Consider the following 26,683-nt stretch of genomic DNA (forward strand, 5'->3'; position numbering starts at 1 on the left):
GGAAGGGAGCGTGCGGGGGGCTCTGGGGAGCAGGGGCTGCGTGGGCCGGGCAGGAGGGGAGCCGGGGCACAGGGCTGCGCCGGCCCCACGCCACACAAAAAACAGCCCCTGCGATTTTCAGGGACTTGTTGGCAACTCAGCGAGGGTTGCCATAGCTTTTTATGTAGGGTGACCAGAACCGGCTGGAACTGGTTTGAGGCAGATCAGCTCCTGAACACAATGCAGTCACTGAGCTACTACACTGGGAGAGCTTCCTCCCTTCATGGCAGCCAAAAGCAGAGGAGCTTGCAGAAAGATACCATCCCAAAACAGTATGTGAATGCACACTTTAGACACACAGCACTGGTATGTGGCTAACGTAGTCATAAAGGGTTCTGTATGTAAATGTACATATTTGCAGTAACTGAGATTACTTTGGCTTTTCGTGCCTTTTTATGCTTAAGGAATGGGCAAGAGCTGAGATTTATGACCCTTATTAAAATATTTTTGCTTTGCAAGGGTGGGACACTGGTTATGCAGTCTATTTTAAAACTAAACTACATAAAATGGATTGAATGATTTGTAATTGTAGTTATGCTTGTGACTGAGGATGCTGCTTTGCATGCGGTTTTATTTACAGGGTGCTGTCTTGTGGTTTGCTTCTTTAGGGGACGTTAAGGGGGGGGTTGCTGTGCCTTTCTCTAAGGCCAAAAGGAAACAGTATTGTTGTAGAATTGTGCATAAAAGCATTGCAAAGATGCTGTAAGGCATACTGGTTTTCCCTTTTTTTTTTCCTTGTAGGCCTATTGATTGGGGCTGCCTTTAACCCTTTGGTGTTTGCAGAGGTAATGCGGCTGTGGCAGTAACTGAGCACCGGCTAAAAAAATCTTTCAAAGGTCAAGGTTCACAAGGTGAGACGTGGTGGTTTGTGCTGATTATAACAATAGCGTGTAGGTACATGTGTGTGAGAAGTAAATCTGACTCCTTATTGCACACTTGGCACATTAGGAAGGAGACAATTGTTTAAGTGTTACCGAAGAAATGCTATTAAGGTCCTCCAGTTTTAATAGGATTAAAGCTCTTATTTTTAAAGACTTAGTGATATCCTGGCTAAATACACTATTTTCATTGAAATATATCCAGATATACATTGTTTTCACAATGCAGTGATATGGAATAGGCCTCTGAGTGACAATCATAAATTGTGGACCAATTGTGGCAGCGAGCTGTTCTGTGCTGTATTACAGACTCACATGCAGAATTTGCTGTCTGATTATTTACAGGTTATTGTTTGGCCACATCTGAGTGACCCAACACTTGGTTTTGAATTAAGGTCTTCAGTGTTAAGCATGTACTTGATATCTCCTAGAGAGAAAAAAGCTGGACAAAATAAATAGTATGGATGGCTTTTCTTAGACTGTTGTAACCTGGGGAGGATTTTGCAGCAGCCAAGTGGAAAGATGTATTTTGGGGGGTTGGATGGAGCTCCAGCGCATTATCAGTGGCATGAATTATAATATTGTGCAGTAATGAAATCAGAAGAGGAAACCGGATGGGCAGTGCATCAGCTCCTGAGGGGTGACTGCTTTTAACTCAAAGCAATGGATAATGGACAGGGGGTTGTGGGGTTTTTTTCTCATATGAAAAATAAATGTGTACTTAGATTCGAGCTGGCATTTGTATCTTACAGTGAAAGCGGAAGGATTCAGAGAGAGGGAGAGGGGGAGAGAGGAGGAAGCAGTAATGAATCTAGCAAAGGGAAGAACAAAGGCTGTTAGGGCTTACTCAGTGGATCACTAAACATTTTGCCTTGGGGATTCTTTGCTAGAACTGTTACTTCCTATAACAGGAAATCAGCAACTCTAGAATCAGAACCAGTGTGATTTTTAGGAAATCTACCCAGTCCTAGCTGTGTTAGCTGGTTGGGTAGTCTACAATCAAGATAATATGGAGGCAGAACATGGAAAGTACTCTGTTGTGGTGTGAAATGAGTGTCCTCTCCTCTGTGCTCAGCAGATAGACAGTCCTAAAAGCCTTGAGGGGTTGTGGATATTGGGTAAGTTGTGAGCTGGCTGATGATAGGCAGGGTGCCTGCATCCCAGTGACAATACAAGGAAACCTTTTTGTTTCTGACTGCAGTACATTACATAAGGTGTCGAGCTATTAATTGTAGAAAAGTGAAAATAGCGTGCTAACGTTTAGCCTGAAATTCTGGGGTTGTGGTTTTTCCTGCAGCTGTGATGTGTTGTTTCTCAGGTTTGGCAGGGCAGTGAATAGCCTGGGATGGAGCAAAATGCCTGACAGATCACTGTGCTGATTTCTGCTCCTGTCCTTCAGCACTGGGATGCAGTGTGTTTGACTGGGGACGTCTGTTGCAGGGCGATGCTGGCAAACAGGAGCTCTTGTTGCATGAGAGGAGCGGTCTCTCTTGATGATAGGACGCGTGTTCTTTTCCAAGCGTCAGCTAAAACTCATCTGTTACATGAGAGCACCTTTTAGGGTTTTTTTTCTCTCTACCAGAATAGTAAGCAGCTTTAAAACTGTGAGTTCTTGAATTGATACAAGATTCTATGGATCTGTTTTGTTTGGGTTTTTGAACGCTATCTGTACTACAAATTTTTATTTTTAGCAGCGAAGATTTTGAATTTGCAAGGATTTTTGTAGGCTGTAAGATAGAAACCTGACTAGATGCTGGAGTCTGCAGTGTTCTTGGTGAGTTGTATTTTTTCAGTCTAATAATATCTGTAAATGCTCTTCACCAGGAGAGTGGGATTTTGCACGCAGGCCAGCTTTCCAGCAGAAAATGCTGCTGATGCTGGAGGGCTGGTCCTCTGTATCAGCATCCAGGATCTCATTTTGCATTGAGGCTGGTCTCAGGTATCTGATCTCCAGAAGGAGGGTTAGGATTTATCACATTCCAAGCCCCTTTGGAGTGAATTAACTAACTGTTGTTTCCTTAATCATATGACCGTGTGTTAAAATATAAATATGCATACAGAGAGCCAGGAATGTGTGTTCAGAAAAACCCAAACTTGACCCTGACGTTTTGGGGTCTTGTCGTTGCTCTGTTGGGCAGTGCCTGGCTGGGAGAGCTGTGGCTCAGACTGGCTGCAGCTGCCACAGTTGCCACCCCCTTCACAAAGAAACACCTTAGAGCAAAGGGGCGGGGAGGCTGTGCCACTCACAATGGGATTCGAATCTGCAGCAGTTCTGGAATGTTAAAATTCTGTCCATTGTGGCTGTACGTCTGAATTACTCCCGTGTTATTGTCACAGCCTATTTTACATACAGAAGCACAAAATTAAGGCATGTTTATAATTTAAGTAGAGTGCAAAAAGAATGGTGTGTGGATTTCCTTGTTTTTCAGGAATTCAATTCCATTTTAGGAGGAATTGGGGAAGTGTCTAGGCCCAGCCCCTAGCCTGGATCTCTGGATACATCCAGGTAGTTTCCATGTGGCCAGCTGTAGCTGGGGATGACCTGTTCAGCTCCATGCTCTGGGGAGGGAGGTTCCTTGCTCATGGGCTGAAACATCCCTGGTCTTTTTTCCAGCCAAAGGCTGAACATCCTGACCTTTGAACCAGCTGTGTGTGGTTCTTTTTCAAGCTGTGCTAGAGGTGTTTCAGACTCCAGAGGCTTTCCCTTCTCTTTCCCTGCCTGTTTTCTCCTGCCCAAAGAGAACTTGAGATACCCAGTTCATTGATATGGGTTGGACTACAAGATGAGGCTCCTAAGGAGTCATAAACTACAGTAGTACTATTTTGGCTGTCAAAATTTTGGATTAAGTCTTTACTCCCTGAGTCTTGTGCATGGAGGCAAATTGGATTTTCCTCTTTTTTTGAAGGCAGATAGATTTGGTGTATAATATTGAAAGAGCAAGTTGCTTCATATAAATTGTCACCGTGAAACACCCACATCTCCACAAAGATGTGGAGACACATTAGGACTGGCATGACCTTATTGATGCTGTGGATGGTAAATGAGACCTTTATCCTAAGAAATGAAAAATTCTTAGGATAAGAATTACTATGCCTCTTATGAAAGGAATTTCTGGGATTTCTGGAAGCAGGTGTTTGGGTTTTGCAGCAGTAGCAAGCCACGTGCCCTCCCATAGGGCAAAAGAAGCTGACACAAAGGAGTGTGAGAGCCATGGCTGGCTGTGGGTGAAGTGACCTCCTGCACGTGCCCCTCGCCTGCTGAGGGTGTCAGAGCAGCGAGGCTGTGATTTGAGATGTGGTTCCTGTTTCCTGAAGAAGGGTTTGTGGTTAGGTTAGCACATTGCTCTGCCTGTCTTTACAGTGCTTGGCTTTCAGAGGAAATGATTGGAAGTGTAAGTCAGTCATAACTACTAATATTTGTTGAATAGCTCATGAACTGCTCTATTCTGCCCATTAGGCTGAAGTTTGCCTAATGTTAGGATATATGTTATTGTAATTCTGATTGAATCACTTAAGTCTTCTCTACCTGATGAAGTTTCTTGGCATAACAATACAGAAACTGTAAAGGAAAAGTATGCTTTTGTGCTAGTTAGGCTGGTATTGCTCCCCGTGTAGGCATTTTGTTCCAGAGTGAGCCTGATCTAATTACTCTCATTACTTTTGTTTGGACATAAGAGTAGTTATTCCAGACTTTTGGAATTTTGCTTTGGAGTAGTGTAACTGTAATAATAGCTGTGTATGGCTGTACCAGAACCAAGACACTGCCATGTGCCAGACCCTGAGAAGCCGTGTCTCTGGTTTCACAGGGCTGAAAAGAACACTGGTTTGCTCAGAAGAACATACAAAAGAAAAGGTCTCTGCCCTAAAGAGTCCACAACCACAAACGGAGGGAAGAACAGTACAAAGAGTTTAGGGAAGGTAAAGGACTGTGGTCCCAAGAACATGAATGCCATAGGGAGATGAAGATTAGAGCTGGGGGGTTTCCTATATCCTTCAATAGATTTGCTGCTGAGGGAAGCTGAAGATGAGTAGTTGTTTGACCAAAAGCAAGGAGTTAGATATTGTAAGTATAGACAATTACATGGGATTTGAAGGCAAAGGGTAGGAGTTTAAAAAAGCAGAAAAGACAGGGCTGATACAGCTAAAGCAAGTGTATAAAGTCATTGGATGTGTGGTTCAGCAATCTGGAAGAACTGGATGAATGGGAGGGTAGGTGTCAAAGAGGAAAAGTTGGTTAGTTCTTCAAAGGTTAACAAGTAAATAAAAGAATAAAAATTGAGCATGTAAGACCATACTCATGATCCAGAAACAAGAGAAAACTTCATGCATAGAGAATATTAACTGGAAAAGTATTGGAAAGGGAGGAGGATTATTTGTCCTTGCTAGGCTGGAAAGCTTGAAGTTGTTCTTGTACCTGACAAAAATTAGGGTTTTGAGTGGTCTGGAGATAGGACCTGTCTTGGAGCTGCCCCAGAGCATTCTGGTTTTTTGTCATCATTAGGCTGTTCAGCTTCCCCAAAATGACTCTGGTTTGAGTGTTTACAATTGCTCAGCTTTACTCCAGAAAGTATCCTTTCATTACAGCAAGGATTTCTAGGCAGCTTGGTCTTTCTGTGGAGAATGCTGTGCCCCAGCTGCAGGTGTCCTAAAGCCAGAGTTACAAGATAAATCTTATTTAGAAAGTAAAAAAAGTCTGTGTGTTTCTCTGGTCCCCCCCACCTCGGCAGAGCACATGAAAGGGTAGGTTTGTTTTTCCTCATGTGTCTGGAGTCCTTCCATCTGAAACGGGTACAGATACAGGGCTTGAGGAGGAGTGACAGCAATTCCATGCAGGAAAACAAAAAGCCTTTATCTGCCTTTATCAGTCCTTCAGAAGCAGATGTTTACTTCTAAGCCCTGCTTGTCCTGCTTGCTTCTTCCACGGTCAGAAGAGTTCTCATGCACTGGTTCTTGTTTTGACATAACTCTCCAAGTGAGTGCTTCCCTGGAATGTGTTACCACACGTGAGCTGGGAGAAGTAAGGCAGTGGAACAGCCAAGTACCTTCCTTTGGCTAAAACCTATGGGATTCTTGGAAGTCATGGAGAAAGGTATATTCAGGTCTGTTATCTTAAGTTTGTAAGACTTGGTGGTGTCTTCTGGGCAGAACCCAGAAGCATTTCACCTCACTGCTCCATGGCTCCCTGGCTGTGTAATTCCTATTGGAATTCCATATGCAGATTTTTTTTCCTTGTTACTTTTATCACTGAATAATAAGTAAGCAAAGTAATGCTTCAATTTTTAAAGAAACTGGTTTTCTGTTTAACTTTTTTCAAGCATTCTCAGAGCCCTTCTCAAAGAAATTCCAGTTTCTGGAACACCCTGATTTCCTGGGGAACCAGGAGCTTGCCTCATTTCCTGTTCTGAAGTACTTACAGGCATCATGTTGGCCCAGAGAAGGAATAGGCTAACAGCTTGTCTGGCAGCCAAGGTGTCAGTTGATTTTGATCTTGAATAAAAGGCAGAGTTATCTCCTTAAAAGAAGGAGTTACTGAAAGGTTTTTGGAGAGAGGAAAAAAAAATAGGGAGGAATGTGGCTGCAGAGTCCTGGCAGCTGGGGTTTAAATCCTGAACCTTCAGATGGGTGCACTAGAATAGCGAGGAGAGATGAATAAAGGGGCCAGGTTAGAACTTCACCTCTTTGCATGTCATGACTGGCTGTGTCCTCTGTCCCTTTTTGTTTAACTTTGATTGCTTTACATTCTGAAGAATGAGAGGAGCTCTTGCTAAGGGCAGCAGTAATTTTGGGTCCCCCAGGGAGCAGAAGCCCTCTGTGTTGGTTGCAGCTGTGTCAGAGCACAGGGATCCCTCCTGCAGAGCCCTGCAGCTCTGTGCAGTGTTCTCCTGGGGGGGCATTTGGGAGTTCAGCTCAGGAGAGCCTGGAATTCTGTGGAGATACTTTCCTGGTTTGGAATGAGCTTTGAAGGAGTTCCTCAGGAAAGGACAGATGGGTCTCCTGTGCTGGGCAGTTCTGATCTTAAACATACTTTAAGAGGAAATATACTTAAAGAGGAAATATACTTAAATATACTTTAAGAGGAAATAATGGGTAAGCGGACTTTGATTCATTGCTATTGATAAATGTTAATTAAACTCCAGGATATGTAATTAGAGGAGGTTTCAGGCTAGGGTGATTTTCTAGTTCTTTTTGAGTATTTACAACAACTGCAGAAAGACAGGTATGACAGATGCACAGCCAGAATGCAAATAATTAGTACCTCAGATCAAGAGTAACTGCATCAAGGCTTTGTGTGGATTTACATGGATTTTATATGCTCTGGTCTCTGGAATCTTTTCCATTTAATTCTTAGAGAAACTTGCTTTGTAATTTTGATATTATGTATGTGTTTGTTTTTGTATTTAGGACTTAATAAGTTAGACAAAGCCACAAAACTATTAAGTGAACCATGTCAACAAATTTCAAAACCCTTCTGTATTTCTGTGAAGGTGTTGCCTGAAATGTCTGTGTGTATTTCAGTATCCTGTAAACATTTTCCTCCTCTGCCTTCTTAAAGTTCATAATGACTTCCAGGTAGCCAGTGCTGATGAACTGATGAATACCTGAGTGTTACAGATTGTTTATGTACAGATTTACATCTCAAGAAGACTCATCAGGTTGATAGTGCAAATGTTAAGGAAAACCAAGACAGGAGAAATTGCAAATGCCTCCCCTTATTTCACAAACATCCAGGTATCTTGCTGTAATGACAGTGTATGTTGGCCAGGATAGGAGGGAGTGTAGGAGAGGGGACAGGAAGAAAGTCACTGAAATTTGGGCCCAGAATGAAATGGCCAGGTTACTGTGTGTGGAGCTGATGAATTACTATAGCTCTTGGTGTAAGACTAGAGCTTAAAGTAATGCCCATCTGCTTATTTTACAGATCTGCTTCCAATCAAATACGTGACCATGGGGGATATGAAGACCCCAGATTTCGATGATCTTCTTGCAGCCTTTGACATACCAGACATGGTTGATCCCAAGGCAGCTATTGAATCTGGACATGATGACCACGACAGCCACATAAAACAAAACGCTCACCCCGAGGAAGATTCTCATGCCCCATCATCCTCTGACGTTGGCGTGAGCGTCATTGTGAAGAACGTGCGTACCATCGACTCCTCCGAGGGCGTGGACAAGGATGGCCACCATTCCACAGGCAATGGCTTGCACAATGGCTTTCTAACATCATCAGCTCTCGAGAGCTACAGTAAAGAGGAGGGGAAGTCACTTAAAGATGATGGGTCAGCTTCTGAGACTACGCTGAAGGATTCAGCTTTCAACCAGTTCAGCCCAATATCGAGTGCTGAAGAATTTGATGATGATGAAAGGATTGAGGTGGATGACCCCCCGGATAAAGAGGACATGCGTGCAAATTTCAGAGCAAATGTCTTGGCAGGATCTCTGTCTCAGCAGGAATATGACAAACTAAAGGCACTCGGAGGGGAGAACTTGATTAAACCTGGAATCCCAGTTTCAAGTAGTATAGATAAAAATAAAGTTGCTAAACGAGAGACAGAGACAAACTCTGTCAATTTAAGCGTCTTTGAGCCTTTTAAAGCTCGAAAAACAGAGGACAAATTGCTAAAAGACAATTCTGACAAGCTTATTGAAAACAGAGTACTTGATGGAAAACTGAGTACTGAAAAAAGTGACACAAATCTTGCCAGCATTTCCCAGTCCAAAGCAAAGTCATCAGCAAAGCTTTCTTCCTGCATTGCTGCAATCGCAGCCCTGAGTGCTAAAAAGGCAGCTACAGATAGCAGTAAGGATTTACAGTCTAACTCAGGAGAGTCTTCTCCATTACCAAAAGACATAAGTGAAAGTCCCCGGGCTATTGAAAAGTCACCTGAGTCTCAGAGTCTCATTGATGGTGCCAAGAAGCCATCTGTCAAACCACCTGACAGTCCCAGGAGTGTATCGAGTGAGAACAGCAGCAAAGGGTCTCCGTCTTCCCCTGCAGGGTCGACACCAGCAATTCCTAAGGTTCGTATAAAAACCATCAAGACTTCTTCTGGGGAGATCAAGAGAACTGTTACTCGAGTGTTGCCAGAAGTTGATTTGGACTCAGGTAAAAAGCCAGAGCAGAGTGCTTCCATGGTAACTTCCATGACATCTCTGCTGTCCTCGCCAACTTCTGCTGCCGTTCTCTCCTCTCCTCCCAGAGCTCCTCTCCAGTCCTCAGTTGTCACCAATGCAGTTGGATCTACAGAGCTTGCCCCCAAGCAGGTCACTATCAAACCCGTGGCTACTGCCTTCCTGCCCGTGTCGGCAGTGAAGACAGCGGGCTCCCAGGTGATCAACCTGAAGCTCGCTAACAACACCACAGTGAAGGCCACTGTCATCTCTGCCGCGTCCGTGCAGAGCGCCAGCAGCGCCATCATCAAAGCCGCCAACGCCATCCAGCAGCAGACGGTGGTGGTGCCAGCCTCGAGCCTCACCAGTGCCAAACTCGTGCCAAAGACGGTCCATCTCGCCAACCTTAACCTTCTGCCTCAGGGTGCTCAAACCACCTCTGAACTGCGCCAAGTGCTCACGAAACCCCAGCAGCAAATCAAGCAGGCAATAATTTCTGCAGCAGCCTCACAGCCTTCGAAAAAAGTGTCTCGGGTGCAGGTGGTGTCATCCCTACAGAGTTCTGTAGTGGAAGCGTTCAATAAGGTGCTGAGCAGCGTCAATCCCGTGCCAGTTTACATCCCAAACCTCAGTCCCCCTGCCAATGCCGGAATCACGCTACCTACACGAGGGTACAAGTGTTTGGAGTGTGGTGACTCGTTTGCTCTCGAGAAGAGCCTGACCCAGCACTATGACAGGAGGAGCGTGCGAATTGAAGTGACTTGCAACCATTGCACAAAGAATTTAGTTTTCTACAATAAATGCAGTCTCCTGTCACACGCTCGTGGACACAAGGAGAAGGGCGTTGTGATGCAGTGTTCCCACCTGATCCTAAAACCGGTCCCAGCAGATCAAATGATAGCATCTCCTTCCAGCAATACTGCTGCATCCCTGCTCCAGAGCGCGGTGGGAACTGGCACGCACTCCGTAACAAAGATGCAGTCTGGCTTAACTGGGACAGTGATCTCAGCCCCGGCGAGCTCTCCTGTCATTCCAGCTATGCCGCTAGACGAAGATCCATCCAAACTCTGTAGACATAGTCTAAAGTGTTTGGAGTGCAATGAAGTTTTCCAAGATGAGACATCTCTTGCAACTCATTTCCAGCAGGCTGCAGACACGAGTGGACAAGTAGAGTATCCTATGTTTACATTCCAATGTTTCATCTATAAGCCTAGGAGACTTTGGATATGTTTTTACTTCCATTTAGCTGTTAATTATCTGAACCTCCGTGATTAAAATGATAAACCAAAACCACAAAAAGTCTTGCAAGCACTTACATAGTTAATGCCAACACTTTTTAAATAAGACTTCTCTTAGAATCTTTTTAGGCCCTGAAGTCTGAAATTGACACTATATTTTTGCTAAAATTTAGCATTAGCTTTCTTACAGCTGAACATTTTAATCCTGAAAGTAATAATAGGTTTTACTAATAATACTTTAATGATTCTTTCTGTGCTTTGGAATTTGACTAGCCCGTGGAATCCACTTAATTGGCACCCTCATTAACAGCCCGTCTGTTCGACCTGAATGGTAGCTTTAAGTGATTTGTTCTTGATTGGTCCTCAGCTTTGAGAGTTCTCATCTAGCCCCTAAGTGAGCGAGGCATTCCTCTCACCTGCAGGGACTCAGGCAGTGACAAATGGCACACTGACTACTGACAGCAATGCCTGCTGTTTGCCTCAGGTCTTCCTTAAAAAGTGCAAAGCCCTGTTCACTGGCACCATTCCTTGCTGTGGTGTGACCACTGGTTTAGTTAGTTGGGTTTCCTTTCCTCTTACGAGTGCTAATGAGTTAAACTTACAAACCATTTTAAAATTCTTTGCTAATGTATGTGGCCTAACCTGAAAGAAATCCGTCATTCAATAAAACTTACTATTAATCAGTGTGCGATGTATTTTATAATCCTGTAGGAGCCAGGGTGGTTAATTAAACGATACAGTTGGATCTCTGTTGGGGCGTGCCAATTAAAAGGGATTCTGCTGTGTTTCAAAGCATTCAGTTGAGCTTGGTGATCCAGCTTCTTGCTATGGGGGAAGCTGAAAACCTGCATGCGTGCTCAAGACAGTAATGCCCCGGGAATATTCCTGGGAATCACACAGCAGTGTACAGGATAGACTTTAGGTCCTGCAGTTAGGAAGAAATGCAGGTAGTCACAGGAGGGTCCTGTCAGGATCTATTTGCTGCACTTAGGACCTGTTCTGAACCACCTCTGCAGGCTGGAATGTAAAGAGATTTGCATGTGGAAACAACCTTGGCTGTGGCTGATATGGCTCTGCCTCAGCTCCTCCTTTCCTAGCTGGCTAGCAGAGTCAGACTGAGAGCCTGCATTCCCAGAGGAATGCCATTCCAGTGACCTCCTCTTTGTAAGGTACTGCAGGGGTGCCTGCCTGAGTTTGATAGCAGGATGTGTTCCATCCTTAGACCTTGCTGCAGTTCTAAACAGTATCTAATGGCTGACCATAAGTATATTCTGCACCAGCTCGAGTTACTTAATACTCAGGTCTTTGGGTTTTTACCTGACTGCTTTGCTGGTGCTTGCTGGTGGCAGATGGATTCTTTCCCATAATAGATCTGTTAGGTAGCATCCCATCTAAGATCCAGTAGTCCTTGCAAAAACCCTGTTGTTCTTGGTACTGGCAAAATCAAGCAAGTAAGAAGGCCCCAAGATAAAGCAAGTGGATGAGAGACAGAGCGATATTCTGAGAATAGGTTGGGAGGATGAGGCTAAAATGGAGAAAAAAAAAAAAGAGAAGAACGAAGATAAAGTGACGTGCTCACTTTTGGGGGGCCCTTGTCTTTATGGACAGGTAAACTAAACCTTTTGCCCTTCCCTTTCTCCCTCTATCTGGTGCTTTTGCCCATCTAATTGCTGTTGAAAGGAAAATGTCTCCTGAAAGAAAAATGCTCTTGAAAGGAAAATGTGTTTTCAATGAGTCTAAGCAGTAAGTAAGTGTTCTCGTTCTCCTGAAACTCCTGTTATGAAGGTAGAATGTTTCATTTAAAATAAACAATGGTAGAACAGCCCTAGCAATGAAAATATGTTCCCTATAAAGTTGTTACCTTTCTGTAATGTTGTATTTCCATTAATATTCTTGTTAAAGGGAATGGGGCCACTCGCTGACAGATTTTCTGGCTAAATGAAACCCCCATCTACTTACTAGGGAGAAGAAGGTAGCAAATCTGGGCTAATGAGTGTTAATATTTATCCTAGTTACAGATAGGAGGGTATAGCTCCCATGGAAACTGCATAGCTCATTTTCCTTCATGCTCAGCGTTCTTGTGTATCTTTATTTTCCACCTCCACCATTTTTCCTTCTAACCCTTTTTTTTTTCTGAAACTTTGACTTTAAATGCAGGCAGGTGATGATTTTCACAAACTGTTTTATTTTGGTGTGGGTTGGAATGAGAGAACTGAAGTTAATGCCACCATAAGCCCAAAATAAAATGGTAAGCAAATGTGCTGAATGTCAGAATTTCACAGTAGATGCTTCTTGTTCTACTGTAATCAGTTACAATTAAACATTTTCTGTGCTCATCGAAATAGCAGAGCAGGGGCCTTAACCAAGAGCATTACTGGCATGTTGGGTCAGCAGACGAGTCTGGCAGGCAGCTTTCTGCAGGCTCAGAGAGGTCACTGAGCTGGGGCTGGAATGCTGTACAGCTCCTCTGTGGCATCACATCCCAGTTTCCTTCGCTAGTGCTGCAGGCCAGAGGCTTTGGAAGGGCTGTGAAACGCTCAGATGTTTTTGCTGCTGGAATAAGAAGTTCTGTTTTGCTGTTTTCTTACATAATGAAATAATGCTGCAGATTCCCCAGTACTATATTGCAGCTTGTTAACACAGAAACGGCCAAAGATGGATTTGGGGAATGATACTGAAGCCCAGTAAATGTGGCAGAGTCATGGCCAGTCAGGATTTTGCCTTTAAGCTAAACTGGAGACCCCAAACCAGTTCTAGTCAGCCTGGGGGTGTGAGTCCCCCACTTCTAGCTGTAGCTGTTGGAGACCTCTGGATGGAGACTGTGTTCAAACACCAGGCCATCATGCTCACAGAGCATTTATTTTGGGATTTCTTCAGGCATATGTTAGTAAATGATTGATAATGCAGCTCTGGAGTTCTTGTTCTGGTCTGTGTTCTTGCAGAGAGTGCACATCAGTACATCTGCCAGACTCTTACAGAGAACATTCCTATAAATACCCATGTCAGGAAAGAGTCTTGGGTTTGATTTTAATTCTTTGTAAGTCACTGGTGAGATTCACAAGTCCCAAGTCATAAGAAATAATAGAATAATTTGATTCTCGAGTTGTATGTAGGCCCCTTGTGCTATCAAGGTAATTTTGGGAGGCACCTGAGTAATATTTCTGTCAACCCACGTGCATCTCCTGTGGTCAGTGGTGAAATGAAGGAGCTCTGTGGTGTCAGGATGGCCCAGAACACCAGTGGGTCTGGCAGCCAGCACCTGCCAGCTCTGTCAGCAGGGCCTGTGTTTGTACTTGCTGCTTCCTTCGGGCCCGTCCCAGCCATGCTGTTTAACCTTTATTTGCTGTATTGCAGTGTTTGACACAGCCGTTAGTAGAGCTCAACCAAACCTATTGTCTCATCTATTCTGGTTTATCGTTTAGAAGACATGCAATATCTGCCAGATGCTGCTTCCTAACCAGTGCAGTTTTGCATCACACCAGAGAATTCATCAGCATAAATCTCCATACACGTGCCCTGAATGTGGAGCAATCTGCAGATCTGTCCACTTCCAGACCCATGTCACTAAGAACTGCCTGCATTATACCCGAAGAGTTGGGTTTCGGTCAGTATAATGATTGCTTTTGTTGTCAATTTATGTACAATTTATGCTTTTAAAAGTAAATTTACAGTTTCATAAGTATTGTTTGGAGAATACAGCTTCATGGGCCTAAGGTTGTCATGGCAACAGTATTGTTAGTGTTACAGATTTTGGAATAAATACATTAGGATTCTGCTTTGTTTGGGCATCCACTTTTGTATATGATTAAATCAGAATATTAGCTAGTGTCACACAGGTTCAGGACTTCACTGCTTATAAAGTCTAGAGAATTCAGATGCATTGCCTTAATTTCAGGTTTTTAAAAAAACTTTGAGTTTTTTCAAATTATTGAATTCTAGATTGTTCTCTCTGGTAGAACAGTCATTTTCAGTATTTACTTCCAGAATGTATTGTCATGGTGTTGATGGGCATACTGCACCTGCCTGGTTGTTCTCCTTTCTGTGGGAAGTCAAGACTCCTTGGCTTTACATCACGTGCAGATTACCTTTCTCACTCAAACAGCCTGGTCTTTTGGTTCTCCTCTGTTACTCTTCAGTTTCCCTTTTATTTTTACTTTGCCTTGTAATGGCAACTCAGTGAGAAAATGGGGAGCAGAGGCATTTCATAGAAATGTTACGCTTTGAAAGGCTTGAAAAAATATTTCATCTTAGAATTCTCCTTGCAGGGAATGGCAGGCAGCACAGCAGGTGATCGGAAGAGCCGCCTGTACCACCGAGCTTTGCTCAGCACTCCTAAAACATTTCCATTTCACCCTGTCTCACTGGAAAAGGGGGATTTTAAATCTTACAGCTGGTAGCTCCTTCCCCCTTTAAGGTGCCACAGTTCATTTTCCAGAGTGGCTGTGCAATCTTCCACTAAGGGAAGAAAGCACTTTTACTGCATCAGGCGCCTGTTTTCAGCTTGAATCCATGGCCTGACACAGCTCCAAGCTCTTTGCATTTCTTTGGGTTATTCTCTTTCCCCTTTTCTCCCAAGCAGTAGTCTGTCTTGTCCTACATTTCCTGCCTCTGCTCCCTGCACTGCACTGCCCTTCCCTCTGGCCTGTGTCTCTAGGGCTCGTACACAGAATCGCCTCCAGGGACTCCTCTGCCCCAGGAACACCAGCACGCTCACAAATCCTTCACTAAACTTCCCAAGATGTCTCATAAACATCTCGTGTCACACTGAGTCAGAATTTCTTGATCTGGTGAGACTAAACCAAAGTGACCCAGGCAAAGAAAAGCAGTATCTGGGAATGTTAATGTCTCTCAGACCCCTCAGCAGTGCAGGGCGTTTGCCTGAGGAGCAGCACACCCTGGCCTGCCTTTCCAAAGGGCCTCTGCCAAGGGCTTCTGCTTGATTCCAGTGAGTTAGGCCACTTGTCTGGACTAAACCAGGGGAAAACTTGAACCTGAAAGTTTACCTGCATCCTGCCAAGGTGAAAACAAGCAAGCTGTTAGAGCAGTCCCTGAGGTGAAGGCTTGGGCCTTACCAAGTGTTGTCATAGACAGCGGTGGATGCTGAGGATCAGTTAGATCAGCACGAGAGCAGAAAGTCAAGACCTGGGGTGGGGAGGTGGGAGATGCTCTGCAGAGGTGACACCTGGGGAGTAGATGTGGTAATGGGAGGATCACACTGTGTGCAGCTGGGGAGAAGGGTTCAGCTCTGCATGAGCAGAGAAGATCTGAACAGACCCCCAAAAGACCAGGACAATCTACTTGAGAGGATGCATTGGCAAGCAGAGACTAGATGGGTGTAAACTTGATGAATACTATTAAGAATGTAAATTAAGTGCCCAGAAAAGAAAGGATGATGCTTCATAAAATTCAAGGGTGATAAATTTTAAGAGGAAAATGGGATCCTTGAATGCAATGTGTATTTCCTGCTTTATTGCTATCATCAGGACACTAAAACCATCTAAAAACTGATTTGACAACAATCATACTGCCATAATAGATGACAAAATACTGGAAGGGCAGAGGCCTTCTGTGTTTAAATTGTAAAACCCTTAGTGCAGAGTACTGGTCAATGCGAAATTGGTTCATTTGACAGGGTATTTTTTAATTGCTGATTGCAGTATGTTCTTGGACTGATTTGGTAGCATTTACTACTGGAGATGTAGGGCACTAAAAGAGATCATTGTGTAAAAACATCCTTATGTTCTAATATTAATTCAATTTTTTAATTGTTTCATTTTAGAATAGATGCGGAAAGGTCACAAATATTCGACACAGCAGAAGTATGTTTTTGAAAAGTATTTTCTGAATTCCAATCTGATATACTGATATGATTGTAGAGATTCAGTTTAGTTTCCCCGAGTTTAAATCCAAGTGCTGATTTGATTACATGTACAGAAAATCATTACCAGTATGTCTTCATTACATCTAAACAAGGGAAATGGTGCAAATATTTTCCTTACTGGTTTTCCGTTTGGTGGTCATTTCTAAATTGCTGTGGTGCACCTTAAACAATCCACTGCATGTGATAAAAATTCATTTTGTAAAATCTCTTTACAAATGTGCAGAGGATTTAAGCATTCTTTCTGCAATCAATAGAATATTCCTCTGTCCACCCCTCTTCCTGTTTTACTGTAATAACACAAAAACATGTTCTGACCTCATATCTCTTAGGTTCTCAAATTCAAATGCGTGAAATTTCTTACCCCTTACTTTGTGATCTCCAAATCAGTGGTTCTGTTGATTTGAACTGGGCTGTTTGAATGGGCAGAATGAGGGAGTTTCTGCAGTTTGTCCCTGTGACTGGGCCCAGCCCTGACTCTCTGCTCTCTCCACAGCTGCGTGCACTGCAACGTCGTCTACTCGGACGTGGCGGCTCTCAAGTCTCACATTCAAGGTTGTCACTGTGAAGTCTTTTACAAGTGTCCTATCTGTCCCATGGCATTTAAATCTGCTCCCAGCACACACTCCCATGCCTACACACAACACCCTGGTATCAAGATAGGCGAACCAAAGTAAGCAAAATTCATCTTCTCCTGCCCTTGCCTGCCTTTGAATGACCTGTGAAATTGCATTCTGTCCTGTGCTTGCAGTCTGAAAATCACCTCTTGACAGCTGCCAGTTTGGGGGGTGTGGAATGCTTTCAGGAGTTTTCAGCTGGCAGTTTGTTGGGCGAAGGTTGCATCTCCCTGAACCTGCAGCAGTAGGTCTTTAAGCGCTGTGCACTAGAAAAGAGTGATTACAAAATGTAATTACACAAATGATTCGCACAGGTGGCTGGAGTGTTGCTCGGTCTCATGTTTTAATCTGCTTAGCTCATCTGCATTTTTACTGTGAATTAAGATAATGTGATTCCAAAACGAGCTGCTAAGACTCATCAGCACTTACATGGTGATTTTCAGAACATCTGGTTGAAAAGTTGGGAAAAAGCGATTTTATCTGTTTATATAAGCTTTTTTCCCCGATATGTAATCTCTCTCTTTCTGGCTTAAAGCAGAAGTGGTTCTTTCCTGTAGCTAGAAAAGCTGTGCATAATGTGGTGGTTTGCTGAAGGTGGTGACACAGGGCACAGGGTGTTTGTGCAGAGGTGTTGAACGTTGCTGGACTCCGCTGAAGGTGCTGATGTGTGTGCAGACCACTTCAGCCCTCAGCTCTGAGCCTGGTGCCTCTCCCTGCACCCCTTCTCTTCCTTTTCCTCCTCGCTGGTGCAGTGCACTGTTGAGAGCAGACATTCAGGTGTTGACTCTGTTTTTTCTGTGGTCTGCACAGAGCACTAGCACACGGTAACAAGTCGCAGGCTCAAGAAAATAGAAGGCAGAGCAGAGAAACAAGGTACCATGTGATGCAATAACCAGAGTTCAGAAGAATTCAGTTTATCACTGTTTCTTCTAACATATTTAAGTCGTTTAAACCTGCATCAAAGCAAAATGGCAACAAACTTGTTAGTAATGTGATTGTAAATCACACAGTTCCAGTAAATGCCAGAGGCATGTGTGTCTGATACCAGATGAAGGCATTTCTGCCCGGTGGTAAATGATACCTTGTTTTAATTCAGGATGGTATCTTGGGTGAGAGGACATGAGATACTAACATTTGAAACTTGTTTCAGACTCCCAGAGCTCTCACTACAGAAAACCAAAAGATTAAGATCACTGTTTGTGTAAGATGCTTCACATAGGAAAAGTGAACTGTGCTTGGATCTGCCAATCTGTTTCTGATTAGTTTTCTTTCAATATAGATATGCTTATTGCATTCCTTTATGAATTTATTTTTGATTATAAAAAGACTAAAATGAAATTTGATTAAGTACCACTGTAATAAGTCACAGACTCCATAGCTGAGTGCTCCTCTTAGGAAGTGGTGTTTTCTTTAAATTTGCCAGTTTTAATCCACATGCTGTCTTAAATGCCTGCAGAGTAAGTGGTGGGATTTTCCCAGCCCTTGCAGTGTTGGGAGTTCCTGGCCTGCCCAGTGCTGAGCAGAGCTGACAGGCTGTGTTTCAGGCAGTGCAGTCCCGTTTGGTTTCTCTGTGCTGCACTGTGGAGCACCCAGGCTGCCTGTGCGTGGTGCCCATGAACGCTTGGCAGCCTCCCTGCTGCCCCGGGGTGTGGGACAGTGCCAGGGCACTGCCCACGGCTGCAGCAGGTCGGGCAGGGCCCCGGGCTGGCCCTGTGGCCCCAAAGCTCCTGTCTGGGCCCGAGCAGCCCTGTCCAGGGCACACTCTGGGGTTTACAGGAACTGGGCTCGCAGGGATCTGGCTTCCCGCCTCTGGCATTTACTGGAACTGTGTGATTTACAATTACATTACTAACAGTTGTTTCAGAACAGATGCAGAAAACTATTTGGTGTATGAAAAATGACGTTTATGTGCAGGGATTCTCAGTGGGATGAAATGAGATTATTTTAATATAGGGAAATGGGATGGCTGCTTGTCTTTCAACTCTGCAAAGCTCTCTCTGTAACTCTAAGCTTGATCATGGCTGATAGCTTTTTGAATACTGGAGAAATTCTTCTTTCTCAAGCCCGACTGTGGATATCTACTGTATTGGTATTAAGTGTGTTATCCCACAAGTTCCATTTTTTTAGAGAAAAAAATGTGGGAAGGGGAAATACCACCCTCTGGTGCAGAAGTTTTCAAAATGCTGAACATCAAAGTATTTTCCTGTGAGACAACCCCCGTGTTTACTGTGAGATAACCCGGGGTTCTGGGCAGTGAGGAGGCACGTGTGCCGTGCCCACGTTGGTGTAGCTGCAGGGCAGGAGTGGGTGCTGAGTAACCAGCCCTGTGCTGGGACCCCTTGAGCTGCCTGCCTTACTCCAGTGGCCTTGGTGTAATGTCCTGTCTCAGCACAGCTGCCTTCAGGCTCCAGACAGTGTTCTGAGCAGTTACGTGTTAAACACCGACTACTGCAATTAAATAAAAAATAACCAAACCCACCATACGTGGCTGCATTTGTTTAGGACTGAAAATCATACTTTTGCTGTGTCTCAAAGAAATACTTGGGTGTGTATAGTCACAACTAACACTACTAGGTGTGTTGGTATGAATTTGAGTGAGTACGGTCTTTGCCCAGAGACTTGGCTGAAATTTGGATCTTTACCAGACAGTTCTTCTGTGAAAGCAGAGTAAAGTATTTTAGCTGCCATAGAAAACATGTATATTCTTGGTGTTTTTAGAGAGTTACAATATTTATGTGACACAGATTCAGAAATACGTCAGATTTTCTTGTAGCAGATTCAATACAGATCTGCAACAAAGGGTTCACCAGAGAAAGCAGGACAGTAGTACATTGGCCATCAGAGGATGCTGTGTAAATAATACATTTATCTTAGCATATCTCAGTGAGAATTTCTCTTAGGGAGCATTTATCTTAGTGAGAAACTGGGACTGCTTTATGCCACAAAAATAGTATCTTTCTCAGTTAATATAAAGTCATCTGGACTTACAGAATGGCTTGGACATTGAAGAAATGTCCATGTTCTTGTCATCTCTCAACACAGTGCAGAGTGATCCTTAGAGCTCTGGAACAATGATAATTGCCTAGAGGGATATGGAATATTGACATGGGTAATGAGAAGATTCAGCATTCCAGCAGGCAGGGGGTTTTGGGGGGTGTTTTTTCAATGAAAGGTACTCTGTAGGACAGAGAGGGGATTAGGAAGCCTGCTTGTGCAGGGGAAGCCCCTGTTGCTGTACTGAGCACCCGTGGCTGGGTTCCTTTGATTTCAGCCAAACTGTCCCTGCAGCACTACCAATGCCATGGCTGGTGATCTGGGGTGAGAATACTGCCTGGCAGAGGGGGCTGAGGGGCTGAGTTCAAAAGTCCCATGTGCTCCAGGAGAGGAAGGTGTGGGTTTGGCAGTGTCTCTGCATTGCTCTGACAGACAGACTGATAAAGGTTTGTAATGGTAGATCAAGGAAATACTGTCCTGCATTGTTGGAGCTTCAGAGCATTAACAGAGTCTAGGCTTGGCATTCAGGAGCTTCAAAGCCACAGACATTGCCAAAAATACACTTATCTTGAAGTATGTTACTGATTATGATTGAATCAATCACCCCCTTAAAACATACTGCCTTTGCAACCTGAAACCGGTGTATTGTCCTTTAGCTACAACAAGAGTTCAGAAACTGAAGATGTTGAACTTTCAGAGTATCCTGAGCAGATGTTGATGTTATGTATGTAACTGGCATATGCTGTTGTTTTCTGGCTTCTTGTTTGCACCTTTTAAATAATTTTTTCTATTTTTGTGTTTCTTCTAGTGCTCCCATATTTTGACATTAGAGGACATTTCGAATTAGTTTAATTTTAACTTTTTTCAGGCAGTGTGAAACAATTGCTTAAACATGTCAGATCTTATCTCTGATGAGAAAAAAGTTAACATCGTGATTCTTGCAAATAGATCATCTACATGACTGACATTGTTTATTGTACTTCTGTTTTTAGAATAATATATAAATGCTCTATGTGTGACACTGTGTTTACTCTACAACCTTTGCTCTATCGCCACTTTGATCAGCACATTGAAAACCAGAAGGTGTCTGTTTTCAAGTGTCCAGACTGTTCTCTTCTATATGCACAGAAACAGCTTATGATGGATCATATCAAGGTGTGTAGGCATCTTCTCTTGTTTCCTTCAGAGGTACCGTTTTTCGTGCATTATATGCTGTGAGAACATACTGGGAAAAGGCACAGAATAACAAGACTGATGAGGGAGATGTTGTTAATTCCAAGGGGGTTATCTGTGAATATTGTTCTCAAATGTTAAAATGTTGTATTTCGGATGGTCTGCAGGGGGTTGACCCTGGCCAGATATCAGGTACCCACTAAAGCTGCTCTCTCACCCTCCCTCTGCAGCTGGACAGAGGAGAGAGGGAAAAAACCAGCTAAGAATTCATGAGTAGAGATAAGAGCTGAGAGAGGTCAGTGACTGATCACCTTCCTGGGCAAAACAGGACTCAGAGTGGAGATAGTTCTTTTTTTTTTAACTAAATAGGCAAATTCTGTATATTGCAGTGTATGTCTTGTTTGGGAATTATTGGAAAAGCATTGTTACATCTGTACATAACCATTTCTGTAAGAGCTGGAGATAATCTTAGGAGCTCGATCTGACTGCAGTTAGGGTCAGAAGCCACCCTTACATAAATCAGGGTGGCTCAGCATCTCACAGTTTAAAGTTAAGCTAAGTTACTTGCATCTGGGCACTCTTTAACTCTTTAGTGTTCCATGCCAGTATTTGTACTTTCAACCAGTGGGGTTTTAGCATGATTCACTGTAAATGACTGAGACATTTTTGAGACTAAAATTGTTAGAGAATACACGTGCAGTAGCAGTATTACTGGTTTTACAGATAGGGTGTGTGTATAGTAGTATGGACAGCAGCAAAGCAGTATAAATTGGAGTTCAGTTAAGGGGGGATAAAAAAACAGTAGCAGGCTATAGATAAAAGCAGAAAAGGACTCAGGGAGGGGACGAGTGCCTGGCAGGGGCAGAGCTCAGCTGCACAGAAAGTAATGGTTTGGTATGGCTAGACATAAACCATCAAGGCAGAGATAGACCTGGATGAAAGCAGAACAGAAAGGAACAGGAGGAAGCTCAGGAGAAGGTTATTTAAAGCTACAAAAAATAACCCAGAATAATTCCTGCAGATGTCAATGCTTCTTAATGGCAAAACCTATGTCTCCTTTTCCTGCAATGACTCACTACAAGAAAATTTCCAGCAGGCAGTGAGAGCAGGTGCTGGAGGACTGGACTGGACTGGAGGTGTAACACTCCCCGTCTGGCTGGTGGCACGTGCTGCCAGCACTGGGACTCTGTGCTGTGCTTTAATGCTTTTTGTGTATTTTCAAATAAGAAATTAAATTTCAAGTATTGAATTTAAAAGACATTTAGAAAGTTGAGCACTAACGTTTTATATGCTGACAAAGGCTGGGATGGAATCTCCAGGTCAGCTTCAGTTGCCTGGAAGTACAGGAACCTCCCTTCTCCCTCCCCTGTGCACTGGGATACTAAAGGCAGCCTCCTCCTTTACTACACACCTTCACTTTGCTTTAGAGCCAGGCAGTTGGGCCTGTGTGCTTTGCTTTTTTTATTACCATTTTAGGGTTTTTAAATACTGATTTTCCTTCTATTTAACAGCTCTTAAACAGAAGAATAGAACGCTCTACAGATGAGGTTGATATTTGCTCTAGAGCCAACAGGTAGTCCCAAGAGCCACAGGATTTACAAAAGAACTTGTTACCAGAGTATCAGATTGGTATTCCTATATTCTCAGAATCAAGAATGTATTGAATGGGGTTTTTGTGTCTGAGGTTACCTGAAGGAAAAGTGGTTCAATGTATCCTCCAAGAGAGCTGTTCTGAGGGTCAGTAGATGAGAGGATCAGAACCCTACCAGGGTAAAGGACAAACCAACCTTTTAGATGTGAGAGCCCTCGACTGTGGATCCCTGCTCAGGAGGGACTGCAGTTGTCCCAGAGCCCTGCAGATTCACTCCAGCTGTGCCCACATCCATGTACAGGACACATGGCCAAAGCCCCCTGGGACACAGAGCCAAAGGCCCCGTGTGGGGAGGCTGGGGTGTCACCCCAGCACACAGCACACCAGCTCAGAAATGGGAATGGAGGGGCTCTGCCCTCCTTACTGACCACTGGCAGCAACTGCAGAGGAAGGGTTCCTGCCCAGGAGCTGCAGGGCTGGAGAGCAGCTTGTCAGAGCCCCCTGGGGCCCTGCCAGCCCCACACAGCCTGGATTCTAAAGGCTGTTAACAGAGCCCTAAGGGAGGGTGCTCATCAGCTGGATGGGGAGTAGGACAGGGCTTAACCTCAGCCTCAACAGAAAACATTCATATATCCTAAACTATAGAGCTGTCTGATCTTTCTGATGTTTTGTCTTATTTACCAATGTGACAAGTCAAAATTTGTCAGTAAAAGTCTTTCCTCCTTGGAAAGCATCAGTCACATAGTCTGAAGTGAGGATGCACAACTAGTATGTTAGGTAAGTAAAGCAAGAAATAAAGCTGAACAATAAGTGTTTCTTGAGCCCTTTTTTCCTCCCTGTTAAACAGCAATTTAACCTTAAGTAAGTCTCATTTTTTTATGTGTGTGTGAAAATTCCTACAGATGGTGTCTGTTACTGGTGTTGGCTGTGTCATGCTAGGCCTTGCCTTTACTTAACCCTGTTTCTTTAAGAATGTGACCTGATGACAATAGTATGTGATTTGATGACAGTAGTTTGACAGAGAAGTGAAGGCTTTTGGTTCAAAGGGTCAGTGCATTTTGTCAGTACAACTGTGTCCGTCTATGTTAGTTTTGTACTTTTTTTCTCTTTTATTGTAGTCTATGCATGGAACTCTGAAAAGTGTTGAGGGGCCACCAAACCTGGGGATAAACCTGCCTCTCAGTACTAAACCCACAACGCAGAACTCAGCCAGTCACAACAAGGAGGACACAAAATCTGTCAATGGAACGGAAAAGTTGGAGAAGAAATCTCCTTCTCCCATAAAGAAAGCAGAGCCTAAAAAAATCGCCAGTCCTGGCTGGACATGTTGGGAGTGTGACAGGCTCTTCACACAGAGAGACGTTTACATCTCCCACATGAGGAAGGAACACGGAAAGGTAAAGGAATATACTGAATTACAAAAAAGTTAATCACACCTGAAATGTGACATAATTTTTCCCTAAATTCCATTTGTGTTTTTGCAAATAATTCCTTTAAGTTTCATCATTATTCTTCTCTGTTCTTATATCTATTTCATATAGATATTTCATTTTCTCTTTGGCTGCTTAGTTTTTGTCACGTTCTACATAGTTCTACTGAGAAAATATACACACTCCTCCTCAACTGTAGGCTTGTTCTTTCAGTACCAGAATTTTTTCAAGATGGAAAGAGTGAAAGATGTTGCACTATTTCATCCAAATCATCTAATCTGATCCATGTTCTTATTTCCTCTTTGTGCCTTCTTAGTTCCCTTTCACTCTTGGAAGTTGTGTGAATGTGGCAGTGCTGAGGTAACAGTTGGATTCGGTCTTAATGGTCTTTTCTCACCGAAACAATTCGATTATTCTATTCTGTTCTGAAGTTCAGTGCCTCTCAGACTCAGGGAGTGGGGACTCAGTCTTGTTTTGCTGCTCCAATGAGTGCCAAGCAGTGTTTCATTTTCAAGGCAGACACACTCTGTGGTTGAGCTCTTGCTCTAATCTTACACTTGAAGGTTCAGCTGAGTTAACAAGTTGCATTTTGTATTTAAAGCAGCTGGGTTTGAGACATCTTATTTTAAAACAGATTGAAAGTGAAATATGGGAATGCTGCATCCTCAGGTCAGCAGAGACCCCGTTTGCAGTTCTTCTCCGTTCAGTAGAGCTTCCAGTTAAATGAAATTAAAAAGCCAGGCAGGCAGTAGTGGCTCTGCTGAGCTGTGTGTGAGCCAGGCTGTGCCAGCTCCAGCCCGCTGCTGACCCATGGCAGCTGTCTGCTCCCCAGTCCCTGCCTTGAAACGCTCTGACTCTTCCCTCAGCTGGGGATCAGGGAATTAAACCAGTGTACTGTGCTGCACTGCAGCAACAGAGCAGAACTGGGAGGAATAACAGGCTTATTTTGTCTAAGTGGAGGAGAATCATCCATCTCTGATGTTTATGTTATCTCAAGAACAGCCCTTACTATGCAATATTAGATAATTGTTGCACTCAAATACTGGCCTAAAGGCCTCTTTTATTGCTTACATTCAGGTGCTGGTTTTTATCCCTCTTCAAGCAGTTCCTTGAATAACACAGGAGGCAGATAGATATTCCTGTGCTGCACTCCTTCCTGAGGAGTTTTTGGGATTGGCTGCCACTGCAGAAACCAGTGCATCCCAAATCCTCTTTGGTCTCTGTCTGGAGTCTCCCCAAGACATTTAGAGTGAATGTGGTGTCACAGCTGGCTATCCCAGGTAGTGCCTCTGGTGCTCTGAGAGGGACCAGGCCCTGCTGAGCACTATTCTCATCCTGCTTTTCTGACCAAGGGCTTGATGCACCTACGAGTGCTGACACATCTTCGATGTGTTCCTGCTCCATCCTTCTCGCTTCCTCCTTTTCTTTTTCCTTCTGCTTGACAAACTGCAATATAAACCCCACAAAATTCCCCAAACAGATGGTCCTCGAGTTGGCATTGGACAGTACTTCTCATTTCATCATGACTTTTCTGAGCCCTGTTAGTGTCTCAGTGTCTGTGAGGTTCAGTTTTGGTCTTCTTTCTGTGCTCTTCTTGCTTCCCTGTACGTGACTGAGGAGCTCCTAGTCAGCAGCTGCAGACATAATTTGGTTGTGGGAAGGGAAAGCAAATCTCTCACCTTACTGCCTTTACTGATCCAGAAATAATCCACTGATCCTCCTTGCTTCTTTGGTGGAAGAAATTCGCTTCACCCCCAGTCCGTGGCACCAGTTTACAACTGGTGGCAGGTGTATGTGTAGCTCATTCTGGCCACATTGCTTTGAAAGAGGCCCAGCTCTGACTGGTGTTGCTGAAGGAGGGGTGTGTACAAAAAAAGGGTAAGTGATGTTTCTTTCCTATTATCACAAGGTTCAACACATGCACTACTTTTACTGAGCTTTTCTAACTAATGTTTTTCTCTTCTCTTTTAAAGCAAATGAAGAAACATCCGTGTCGACAGTGTGACAAATCTTTCAGCTCTTCCCACAGTTTATGTCGTCACAATCGTATCAAACACAAAGGCATTAGGAAGGTTTACACGTGCTCGTAAGTTCTGCTTTTATCTATTTGAAAACCCACTGTTGGCTGACACTCTTTTCTCACCCCTGTATAAAAGCCAGTATCCCATCGATTCAGAATGTCAGGAATTTCGATGCAGACAGGCCAAACCAGTCCCCTGTCCTGCCTGCAGACGCAGCAGGGCCGTGAGAGCACAAGGCATAACGTCTGTGAGCAGGTCTGAAACTCGGCTGAGCTGAGAGTTTGCTGGGCTGGCAGCTGGGGTCACCACTGGGCTGGACCTGGCTTTCAGTAGTCTCTTAAATACACAGCCACTCTTTTAATCTGCAAAAGGCACTTGCTAAGCATAACACTGAATGTGTGTGTGTGTGTTTGTGTGTCTGCAGGCACTGCCCGGATTCGAGACGTACTTTTACCAAGAGGCTGATGTTGGAAAAGCACATTCAGCTGATGCACGGTATTAAAGACCCTGACGTGAAAGAAATGACTGAAGCTACCAATATGGAAGAAAGGGAGGTAAAAGAAGACACAAAGGTAATCACTTACAAGAGTGATCACTTCACAGAGAGTGATTTTTTTGTGGGTATATATTCAGGATCTTTAAATAGATAGTCTTATTTTGATGCCTTAAAGGTCTCATCCTCAGTGAAGTAGAGCCCCAAAAGCATTGTGTT

At 43.8% G+C, this 26,683-nt stretch overlaps 1 protein-coding gene across 8 annotated transcripts in view; it reads left to right on the forward strand.

Annotated features, from left to right (window-relative positions):
- Window positions 1-26,683, forward strand: part of ZNF532 (zinc finger protein 532) — a 30,621-nt gene that overhangs the window by 1,542 nt on the left and 2,396 nt on the right. For 5 of the 8 annotated variants that reach the window (XM_051774614.1, XM_051774619.1, XM_051774613.1 and 2 more), the window contains 8 exons: window positions 781-890; window positions 7,837-10,196; window positions 13,690-13,871; window positions 16,642-16,818; window positions 20,749-20,911; window positions 23,639-23,917; window positions 25,924-26,036; window positions 26,396-26,543. In XM_051774614.1, the coding sequence (XP_051630574.1) occupies window positions 7,863-10,196; window positions 13,690-13,871; window positions 16,642-16,818; window positions 20,749-20,911; window positions 23,639-23,917; window positions 25,924-26,036; window positions 26,396-26,543 (3,396 nt within the window). In that variant the 5' untranslated portion in view covers window positions 781-890; window positions 7,837-7,862. Of the gene's footprint in view, window positions 1-26; window positions 346-780; window positions 891-2,194; window positions 2,692-7,836; window positions 10,197-13,689; window positions 13,872-16,641; window positions 16,819-20,748; window positions 20,912-23,638; window positions 23,918-25,923; window positions 26,037-26,395; window positions 26,544-26,683 lie in introns of those variants that run through there. The other 3 variants (XM_051774616.1, XM_051774615.1, XM_051774621.1) reach the window with 3 other exon arrangements.

The sequence above is a fragment of the Manacus candei genome, unplaced genomic scaffold (genome assembly GCF_025592945.1).
Source record: "Manacus candei isolate 608988 ecotype Guabito, Panama unplaced genomic scaffold, ASM2559294v1 h1tg000209l, whole genome shotgun sequence".
In the NCBI taxonomy this organism is placed as follows: domain Eukaryota; kingdom Metazoa; phylum Chordata; class Aves; order Passeriformes; family Pipridae; genus Manacus; species Manacus candei.